Genomic DNA, 12,069 nt, shown 5'->3' on the forward strand with positions numbered 1-12,069 from the left:
TGTCTAGAGTTAGAAATAGTCACCATCCTGAGTTAAAATCTGGTCTCAGATATTTACGAGCTATGTCGCCTTGGGATTGTCACTTCACCTTGCTGAGCTCAGTTTCCTCATCTATCGAATGAGCTGGAGATATACCAGTATCTTTTCAAAAAAAACACACAAATGGAGTCACAAAGAATCAGATATGACTGAAAAATAAACTGGAAATTCTGTTTAAGGCTAGAAAAAGATCTGAAATGTCATCCAATTAAACTCTCTTATTTTATAGATGAGGAAATTGAGTCCCAGCAAGATGTGACTTTATCACCATATAAATGACAGAATCAGGATTTGATTTCAGATTATGAGTCTCTAAATTCAACTCTTTTTCTACTACTACACAGATCTACAAATTCACATACCCCTAAAAAATGAGTGATGCCCCATTGTAAAGAATAAGAGCATCTGTATCATAATGTTATAATGAAGCTCAGATGAACAAATATTTGTAAAGCATTTTATAATCTTTAAAGTATCACATAAATCTGAACTATATTGTCATCAGAGTAGTCATCAGAGTCACCATCCTCCTCCACCTTGCCCTCTTCCTCTCCTCTTTCTGCTCTTCCTGTCTATAAGTGTATTCATACTCCTACACATGGGTGCTCTTTCCAAAGGAATAAAAATCTTGAACATTTATATATCCCAAGGATATGGGATTTGGGAGGGAGATATTTGTTTCTTCCCTATTTATTTATTTCATTGATTTTTTTTTAAATGGAACAATTAAATTTTTTATCATAAAGTTTTCTAACTATGATTTCTTGAAATATAGCTATGGAAAACCAGACTGATCAAGAGCAGTGTGGTTCAAATGGAACTACTTCACTAAGCCTTTAAACCCAAATCACTCTGGTTTTCACTGATTGGCCAATAATAAGCCCCAGCCCAAACCTCACTTGATTATTGGGGGGGGGGGGAGGTGGTACTGGCATAGGGTGAGTTTAAATAGCAAATGCTCCTATTCTGAGCAGGAATTCTAAGGATCTTCCTCTCCGAGATTCATTAAAAAAGAAAACCAAACCATCTTTTGCCTCAATTGTTACCTAGCCTTTAACTATTGGGTGGGTATTGTCTCAAACAAACAGAAACTTGGAAAAGGTCTTAATTTAAAAAAGGAAAAATTTTTAAAAAGTCACGGCCTCCAGACCATCACCAGTCTGTCTGTCAACTATGATTATAATCCTCATCAGTCAAATTGAATCAGGATTCTGGTGAATTGTTTAGTCCCTTCCAGTAGGGAATGTAGCTGACCAGAGTGCTGAACTGACTAAGATTCATCTCCCTCATAGTCCTAAACATGAGAAGGATCCTGTTTTTCATTTAACCTCTCCTTGAAATGACCCAGGAAGGATTTGATGAGAACTTTGTATGCTTATTGGAGGAAATGTACTGTAATGGCAAGAAACCAGATAGTGTGACAGAAGGTCTAGAATCTGATTGCCCATCTGTCATAGAAAAAGCAATATGCACTTGGATTCCTTCCCTTGTAAAGGACTGTTTGCTCTGTGACATGAGAAAGTTGGACCAGGTTCTCTCCTAGATCTGTCCCTTCCTGATGTTCTTTAGCTCTAATCTAAACATGTAGTCATTGTGTTTTCTTGCTTTTCCTTTTTTTGAATATTAATAATGCAGAAATTTGTTTAGTATATCTTTATATATTTCTAATGAGTTCTCTTTTCTTACCTCCTCAATGGATGGAGGGGAGAATTTGGAGCTGAAAATAAAAGTGAATTGTTTTAAGCATATAATCATAATATACCTAGGAAAGTAGTAACTATTATGTCATTATACCTGAAGTAAGAAATATTATCTCAAATAAGATAATATTTGCAAATTACTTACTTGGACTTGGCATATTTAACAAAACTTATTCCCTTCTCCCCTCACCCAAGTTTCAATTCAGCATTGCTGGTTCTGATATGAATCCATCAGTGACTACATTACTCAACATTCAAAAATCATAAATCAAGTCCAATAAATCCTCTATTTTGAAAAAAATCCTCATCCTGGAATTTGGAACAGTCTGGTTCCAGTTAATCTTCCCAAACTTGATACATTCTACATCCCAGTCAAACTGAATTGGCATATTTGAGTCCATAATCCTGCTGGCAGACATTCTTTTCATTCAATTAACAAGCCTTTACTATATACAAATTTTTTTTGCTGGGTGCTGGAGTTATAAAGACACAAAACAAACATACTAAACCCAAACAAAAACAAACCTGGGCTCCAAGAAGGGGGATTTTAAGGTTCCTCCAAAACTCAAGGTCCCTGAAGGTCAAGGCTTCTTTAAGTTTCAAGTAATTCTTGCCTAATAATAATGCCCCAGATAGATAAGTGATTGATGGTTTTGACATATCTCTTAATCTCCTCTTCAACAAGCCTCAAGTCTCATCCAGGGACTTTTCCAAATCTGTACAAATCAGCCGATTATGTTAAAATCTTGAAAAAAAACTTATTCTGCAGGAAATTATGCTGGATTTGGAGTCAGAAAAACTAGATTCAAATTCTAATTTTATTACTGCTTACTTCATCTCTTTGAACTTCAGCTTCCTCCTAGTTAGCATTCTAATAATATTTTAAGGTTTACAAAGCCCCTTACACTTATCTCATTTTGTTCTGATAAAACTATGGTAGTAATTATCCATGTTTTGCATATGAGAAGTTAAGTGACTTGTCTATGCTGGCACAGTCAGTAAATAGCCTAGAGATGATTCAAACTCAAGTCTTCCCAATGATCAGTCCAATACTCTATTCACTGTGCCACTTGCTGTCTCCAACCTTCTCAGGTTAGAGGAAGCTAGTCCCAAATAACTTCTAAGGCATCTTTCAGTGCTGAATCTCTAGAAATGAAAAAATATCTTCCCAATCCAGTAGGTCCAAATACACTCATGTCATTATTATCAAGAGAGGACAAAAGGGAATAGTGGATAGAGGGTTTGTCATGGCATCAAGAAGGTGTGAGTTCATGAATTCCCTCTGACACATACTTAGTTTCTGACCTGAGGAACGTCATACCTCTTGGAGCCTAAGGTGCCTCTCAAAGATGACAGTTTGTAGAAAACTTGGACCTCTCCAGTGGTGAAAGTTTGCTTCAGGAATGAAATGACAGGTACCAGAATATGTTTTTCTCTTCCTCCTTCTACACACAAAAAAATTCTTCATATCACAACTACTGAACCTAAAGCTAAGGAAGATTGAGAGACTTACTCACAGTCATATAGAGAGCAAGTGACTGGACTGGGACTCTTTTTCACTCATAATATTATCTCAGAGATCTGACAATATTAAGACAGAATCATAGATTAGAAATAAATAGGATCTCAGAAATACAAAATTGCACCATCTGAGATTGAAGGGACCTCAATAACCATCAACTTCAACACAGTAAAGTAATTCCAGGATAGTAAATGGTCATTCACCTATGACCCTCCAGTTTACATAGGTGTAAAGAACTGATGAATTTTACATGATCACATGGGTAAAAAGTAGTGAAGGCAAGATTTGAACCCATATGCTTTGCCTCCAAATCTACCTTACCATTCTATCTCATGTGGCTGAACAAAGCAACCATATGAAGAATCCATTAAGGAACTTTGTTTCACTGTATGTTCCTTCTTAAAATGCCCTAATGGGTGTCAGATGATACTCTTAAGGAGTTTTAAATTTTTTTAAATTTTTAAATTTTTTACAACTGACTTCTCTGATTCTTATGCCTTAATCAGCTTCTTAGACAACCAGAATCTTCAACCAGTCTCAAAACCAGCAAATGAAGAGACTGTGCAGACACATTCATGCATCCTACAAAAGAAAGTGTCTTCTAAATGCAATTGCAGTGAAAGATTTAAAGATATAAGACCTAAAGTTGGAATGGTGAATTACAAGGATCCCCATTTCTCTAGGATTTTCTCATTCAATTTCACCAGAAAACAAAATTCCTAAATATTGGTTTTAGATTATGATCAAAGGACATCACAGGATATCACAGGACATTACATTTCTCCTTAAAAAATCCTTGACTCCAACTTTCTTGATTTCCATATGAGAAAACTAAAGAGGTAAAGTGATTTGCCTCTAGTAAATAGTAAATACAAAGGGAGAATCTGATCTCAGATCTTCTGACTCCAAACCCAAGGCATTTTGTACTTCATCCCACTGTCATTAATGACAGAATAATTATGACTCCATTTCTAGAGCAGAGCTGGTTGATAGGTGCAGGTACACTTTCTGAAGTAATTCACTCACATTTTATTTTCCTAGAATTTTAATTCTGTCATTGAGTTCTTTTTCCTCCCACTGTCTAATACATATTTAAAAGTTAATTTATTGACTTTGATAGATTCATTTTAAAAAATCTTATGAAATTCTCTGTCAAATATTTTATGGATGTACTCAAGCATGTTATTTTCTATAAAGCAAAAACAATCCATGGCAATTCCTCCCCCACATCTATATCCATGTATAGGGACAGACATTCCAAGGTAAGAAGACTTTACATTACATCCAATATAAAATCACAAGATCAAAAGACTTATGACTAGAAGGAAACTCAGAGGTTATTTAACACTACCTACTATTTTTGTAATTAAAAACTATGATCAAAGAGAACAGATAACTCACATTGCCAAGAAGTGAAAAATTTAGTATTTGAACCCAAGAAATCTGTCTCTAAATTCAGCATTCTGTCTCCTGTAAAAAGATGACTTAACTCTATGACTAAGAGAGTTCAATCACTGTTTGTAGATACAGTCCTTTCCTTATGATACCAGCTTACATGGAGTCCTGCGGAATTATCCTCTTTGAGTATATACCAGAATGGTGCCACATTCCAAACAGTGCTTACCTTTGGGTTTTCATTCTTCCCAGGAGGAACAATTATGCTGCAAGCAAAAAAAGGAGTCTCCTTCCATGTTTTCTATCAACTTATGAATTTCAAATATTAGAACATGTCCTCTCAAGGGCTACATCTTAGGATGAAGGAGAAGTAAAGAACAGGATGGCTTTCAACTACAAAGGAATTTTAGAGGAAGAATAAACTACCTGATAAATCACTGGAACAATCTGAGTTATGGTTCAAGGGAGCTGGGATGGATCTCCTTTCATATGAAATGTCCCTTCAGCTTAGCAATCTCACAAAATGCTTATTTTTGCAAAGTCAGCAGAATCAGTTAGAAGACCCATATGGGAACTGTCCCTTGTCCTTTTTAGATGACTAAAATGTTATATACATATCTACATGAAAATTAGTTCACTTTGCACCTAGTTCTCAAATGCGTCTTGATGAAGAGTGGAAAAATGAAATTTCCAAAAGAAATGACTTGTATAGAGACTGAATTTATGCTGTCCAAACTTGCCTCCCCATACTCTATGACTAGCCTCCAATAGGAATTATTAAATCCATTCTTCAGGGTAGAGCCATATTTCAGTGGAAGGATTCATTACTATAGGAACAAAAACATACAGGCTTAGAAAAATCAACCAGTCTAAGTAGAGCAGAATTTTGGCCCAACAGCTTCCCCAACAAATATGGATGTAAATAGACAGTCAGGATGTCAAGAGGAAGCACAGGTCTCATTTCCCCCATTCAATTGGTGGTGGATCATCACTAAGCCATCTCCTATATGGAATTTAAAATATGTCTCTTGAAACATAGGACTCTGGAAGAAATAATTACAAACCAGTAAAACTATGGTGAGTCAACCAGAAAGAATAGGGGTATAAAGGAAATTTCTGCTCTGTCTAAGCTTAGTACATTCCCCTACTACCCAGGCCATTTGGAATTACCAAGGACCCATGTCTTTTTATTCAGACTTGAGGGACTGTTGGAATGATTCCTCTAAAATGAAAGGTGAGCTTCCCCCAAACCTCTGGTCATCTAAACTGTAGGATCATAATAATACTGGAGGCCATAAACCTGAGTCATGGCAGACTGGATGGAAATTAGGAAAGGGGTGGTCAAAACCAGCATCGTTGTTAATAACAACGTTGTTAATAACAATCATACTAAGGGATTCCCAACAGACTCATAGGAAAATCTTATATAACATTTTGGAGGATGAAAGCAATACAAAGAAGGAAAGGATATCCTTGCCCAGGAAAAGTTAATGAACCCCCCCCCTCCTATTTGGGTTAGAGGGTATATGGATAAACAGAGTGATTGAAACATGGAAATGAACATTATATGGTCTTAGGAGTTGCTATCTGTTGGGAGCCAAAGTCTCTAAGCTGTTTGACACAGTCACAGCAAGAAGACTCAAGGCGGTCACACCACCTAATGGAATAACATTTCCTTCTTCAATATATATATATATATATATATATATATATATATATATATGTATGTATATACATATATATATATATATACACATATATATATATATATATGGGTTCCATGCATACCAATATTTATAGGTTTATTATTGATTGCAATATTTACTCACTCTAATAGTGGAATGTCTATAAAGGAAGGATTTCAGAAAAATTCCTTGAATAAAACAGATTATAAACTCTGTCCAAATTTAACAGGACTGCTTCTCTCTGAGGCATACGAAAGGCTTCAACATTATGAAATCCCTGGAAAACCCAACACTGGGAATTCCAAGGAGATGTCAGAATATATACAGGGAAAACAGATACAAGATGGGTCAGATAGAATTCCAGGGAAATTAGTAGTTTTGCCCCCCCCCTTACCATACACAGGAATATATGAAAAAGATGGTGAGAAAACAGTTTCTACAGGTGACTGATATGTGAACCCCAGCAGCCTTAGTTTCACAGGAAAAAAATAAAAAAGTCACAGAAACCGTGGTTTCTACCAACAAGGCCTGAAAGAAAAATTGGTTATTGTAAGAGTTAACGGATGGGTGGACAAGCATAAAGACCCTCACTATAGATTGTTAAGGGAGTGTATCGAAAAACATTACTTACACAAAAATATAAAAAAAACTTTCCATGAAAAGAATTGCTTAATTAATAACTTTCAATGACTTAACAATTATATGATGCAGTAATAAACAAGGTAACAGACAGGTTGAGGTCATCATGGTCTGAGTTGGCATGAGAAATCAATTAACTATATGATTATTACTTAAACTTGTAATCACATGATTAAAACTTGTAATCATATGAACTATATGATTGATGATGAAAATTGTACACTCTTGTAACCAAGGAAATGATCTCAGCTTGCTTGCTTGAAACATACATGATTCTGAGACTATAAAAAATAAATCCAAGCAGCTGACAGTCAGTCAACCTGCTCCTGCCTTTACCCACTTGTTGACTCAACTCATTTTGCCAACTCTATCCCTCCTGTCAGGTTCCAAGGACCCCACGGAGGCTGGACCCCCACAGCTATCTATACCAGTAGTTAAGATGACTTCTTTGTTAATTATTGCAGTTAGGGTCCCCAAGAGCTATCTGTATTATCTTATGTAACTAATATCCCACAATTTTGGATCTCAGGGTAGTTAGGGTTACAAGGCACTGCCTTTTTAATGTTTAAGATTTAGCTCTAATTACCCTTCTTAACAACCCAGAAGGAGACCAAAGACACCTGGCACCTCACATGGATTCTAGAGCACTGAATAAAATCATGGCTTCTGTTCTTGATATTATAAAGTATGGGAATGATTTAAGTTGACATTTAAATGAGATATATGAGATTATTATTCTCACCAGTGATTTCTTCTTTTTTCCTATGACTAGGGCTTCTTTTTGTAATTAAATCTCTTCCTAGATTCAAAATCAATCTAACATTTCAGAAATTCATTTTATAATCAGCTCATCCTTACCTTAGGCTGAATAGATTAAGATCTGTCCCTTTCAGATTTGATTTCTTTCTTTCATACTCCTGTCATGTATTTAGGTTATTGGACTCAAATCATCTCCAAAGGCCATATCCTTAATAACAGCTTCTAGTAACATAGGAAAACAAAGGATTTCATGGAAACAACTTCCATGTTTATGATACAATGGCTACAATTGCCCTTTCCCCACTCCTCTTTCTTCTTTTGTATGTTGTCTCCCTTTTAGATTATAAGCTCTTTGAGGGCAGGAATTTTCTTTCTCTTTTTTAATTTTCATTTCCAATGCTTTGCATTTAAATTTTTTATTAAATTGTATTAAATTAGGAATCCTCTCAGCATCTAACAGGCTATCTATTGAACCAGTTTTACTTTCAACCTGATAACAACGATTGTCCTTCATTCCCAAAGAAGACCATGACATCAAGGAGATGATGCCATGACAAGCACATGAATTGGATTTGAGTTAAGGGGCTAAGTCACTGGCCTCCCTCTCCTCCAGAGACATCTGGGTTCAGTGGCCAGGTATGAATCAGGATGACTAGAGACAACCTTGAATGTGAGGCAATCAGGATTGCCTCCATTTCCTCATAGTAAAATGACCTGAAGAAAAATTGGCAAATCACTCCAGTATCTTGGTCAAGGAAACCTCAAATGGGGTCACAAGGCAGCAGACATACTGAAAATAACTGAACAACAACAAAGAGTTGAAGACGTTTATGGCTCTGCCACTGTCTTTGGCAGGTCAATCAACTTTTCTGGGCCTCACCCCTACATCTGTAAATGGGTGAGAATGGGATCCTTAAGGTCTCATCCACTTATAATGGGATCCTTAAGGTCTCATCCACTTATAAATCTCAATCATTTTCAGGAAAAATATCTAAAACTAAAAATATAAATTTGACTTAGTCAAGATAATGCTTGTGTATTTTTATGATTGCATTTTCAAATGGTCTAATTAATTCAAAGCAAACAAGAACACATATAAGCAGTGGGTAAAGTGCAGGTTATCACAAAAGCTTAAATTTTGTGACACATTATTTAAGAAAATGTTATTGGTTTAAGTTATATGTCATTCATTCATTAGGGTCATTCACTCCAAGTCACCAGAAACTCGCTTATTATGTTTCTCCTAACATGGATCATTCTCTCTCCCAACAACCTTATCTTTGCCCCTTGGAATTCAACCTCAGCTGTCACTTTCTACATAAGGTCATCTTTGATTCCCCTATCTCCAAGTATGTAGAGTTCTCTGCCACTCCATCTGCAAAATTATTTTGTATTTAGCCCTTTTTGTATAGATGACATGTCCCCAAAATGGATCACAAACTCCTGATGGCAAGAAATCATGAGTTTTCCCAGTACTTTACACAGAGACATATACATGGACACTGTTTTTGAGATTGACTGCCATTCTGGGATTTGTAGTTCAGAGGAATAAGTCATCTCTCTCACATATGAAAAATCATATCAAACTATAGCAAACCATCCAGAAGGCAGCCCTGAGGCACAGCTATGAATGCTAGAAAAGATAGACAATCTGTGAAAGAAAGGAGGGGGACTATAGGAATCTGGAATCAATTAAGAAGGATAGATATGGTGCCCTCACCCGAACAAGGACTCCCTGAGCTAAACCAAAAGGAAGCTGCAACATAGGGACATAGATTAAAGAGAAAGGATGACTGATCAAGCAGAGATAAGAGATATCTGAGTGGTCTGTGAGAGTCCCACAGACATCAAGGAAGAAAATAATCAGACCAAGCTACAGCATATGATTGCCTCTTCAAGATCTAAGAGACATATAAATGGGATCAACTTTTTTACAAAATTATTGTACTGCATCTCTGTCCAGTAACATGGGAGATTATAAATTATTCTTTCATTTTGCTGATTATTTCCTATACCATGATTTTGAATTCATATGAAATATATGTGTCTGTGTTGTGTTTGTGTGTATATATAATATTTGTGTATATATATGTATATATATATATATGAAGAGAGCAATGTATGCATATGAGGATATTTCTGGTATATATATATATGAAAGTAGACATATATACATATGTGTGTATGGAAATCTCAATGTTTGTTATTAAGGCTTGTATTGTATGCTTAGTTCATTATCAAGAAATCTGTAAGGGAGAAAATTATCTAGAATAAAAAATAGGCATTAGAACAAAGCCTAATTTCTAGTCAAAGATCAGGAATTTTCCTAACATAATTTTCAATCTGCCATAAACAGCATAGAAAAGCAGACAAAGACAAAATGTGGGCCTGAGGACCAATTACATTGCCACTAGACTAAAAGTAAAATTTTTTAAAATGAGGAAATGAATTAGATCTCTAGAGAAAAGGGAGTAAGATAGGTGGAGGTGAAGAAAGACAAGGAAAAAATCAAATTTTAAACCACCCATGGTCTGTCCAGAAAGGGGATAGATGGGGTCTGGGAAGGACTCAGGGAATTCCCAGAGAATCCTGGGAAAGAAAGTTGGTTACAGTTCAGATTGGAAGAGGGGATAGAAAGGATTGAGTACCAAGGTGCCAACTCAGTCCTCCAGAGGGTTACAAATGAGGGAATTAATCACTCTAATCTTGACCTCCTCTCCATGCCAATGTCTTGACAAAATATATGCCTTGATTACTATCTTCTGGTCATTGGTTCTCCCATGGCAATTTTCTCAAGTTTCATTATTTTACAAGAGTCAACAAAATAATTCTCTCCCATACTGACTATCCTACAATTAATCCTTATAATGACTTTCCTAGCCTTTGCTACAAAAAATGATAATATCTTTCTTCACTGTGTCACATTACCTTTATCCTTTCCTATCACTGAGTAATTTGAAGGACCTTCTGGGATGGTCTCCTATAATGCTATTAACAAAGCCTAGAGCCTAACTCTTCACAGATGTGTAAGACAATTGTCAATGGCCATGGTGAAACTCAAGGCCCACAATGATGATGCCAAAGAGAATATGAATTACAATTGGCACACTCAGTGACTATGGAAAGCTTACAGCAACTTAAGCCTACTAAGAGTTGTTTTCAGAGCCTCCTTCACCTCCTTGTTCCTTAGACTGTAGATAAGAGGGTTCAGCATAGGGATCACTACAGTGTAGAACACAGACACCACCTTGCCCTCTTCTAGGGATTGTCCAGATTTGCTGCGTGCATACATGAAGGCAAGGGTTCCAAAGAAGAGCCCAACTGCAGTCATGTGAGAAGCACAAGTAGAAAAGGTCTTTGTCCTCCCTCCAGCAGAGTGGATCTGGAGGATGGCTCTAATGATGAACAGATAGGACACCAAGATCGTGCTCAGGCTGGATAGCATCACAAAGCAAGCAAATATCACAAGCACTAGGTCTTGTGGGAAAGTGTCTCCACAGGACAACTTCAACAGGGCTAGGAGGTCACAGAAAATAAAATCTATCTGGTTGTCACCACAGTAGGAGAGTGAGAACATGCAGTAGGTTCTTACAATAGCATTAGTCAAACCCCCAAGATAGGCCCCAGTCACGAATTTCAGTCTGGTCTTCGGAGTCATGATGGTGACATAAAGCAGAGGCTGACACACAGCTACATAGCGGTCATAGGCCATGATGGCCAGCAGGTAGCAATCAGAGGTGCCAAAGAAAGTGAACATGAAGAACTGGGTGGCACACTGCTCATAAGAGAGCACAGCTCTTCCAGCAGTTAAGGTCAAAAGGAGCTGAGGTAACACAGTTGAAGAAAAACAGAAATCTAGAAATGCCAGATGTCCAAGTAGGAAGTACATGGGTGTGTGGAGTCTCGGACTGGTCCAGACCAGGGTGATCATGCTGAGGTTACCCAGTAGTATTATCAAGTAGAAGGCCAGAAACACTACCAGCAGAAGACTCTCCAGTTCAGGGTGGTTGTTGAAGCCAAGCAAGATAAACTCCATTATTATGGTCCTATTTCCAATAGCCATGAGGCTATGGACTGTTGCTAGGGAAAAGAAAAGATTCAGGTCAAAATCAAAGTGCAATAAGAAAAATTAGAGGAGTAGGGGAGAGGGGCAGAGTAGCTGGGGTTCAAGTGATGGGTCCAATCATACAGGAACTTGCTATGGTCTTGGTAAATAAATCTGGTCTTGCTCTAACTAAGCTCCTAGTTAATGCTTGCTGATGAGCAGTAAATTCAATTCAACTCCTTAATTTTACAGAAGAAGAAATTGAGATCCAAAAAGGTTAAATTA

The 12,069-nt window shown here is 36.8% G+C and overlaps 1 protein-coding gene across 1 annotated transcript; it reads right to left on the reverse strand.

The window, feature by feature from the left end:
- Nucleotides 1-10,866: 10,866 nt before the first annotated feature.
- Nucleotides 10,867-11,802, reverse strand: LOC141516741 (olfactory receptor 9Q1-like). The gene has a single exon (XM_074227731.1). The coding sequence runs from the start codon at nt 11,800-11,802 to the stop codon at nt 10,867-10,869; it is 936 nt and encodes a 311-aa protein (XP_074083832.1).
- Nucleotides 11,803-12,069: the final 267 nt, after the last annotated feature.

This window comes from Macrotis lagotis, chromosome 3 (genome assembly GCF_037893015.1).
Source record: "Macrotis lagotis isolate mMagLag1 chromosome 3, bilby.v1.9.chrom.fasta, whole genome shotgun sequence".
NCBI classification, from domain to species: Eukaryota; Metazoa; Chordata; class Mammalia; order Peramelemorphia; family Peramelidae; genus Macrotis; species Macrotis lagotis.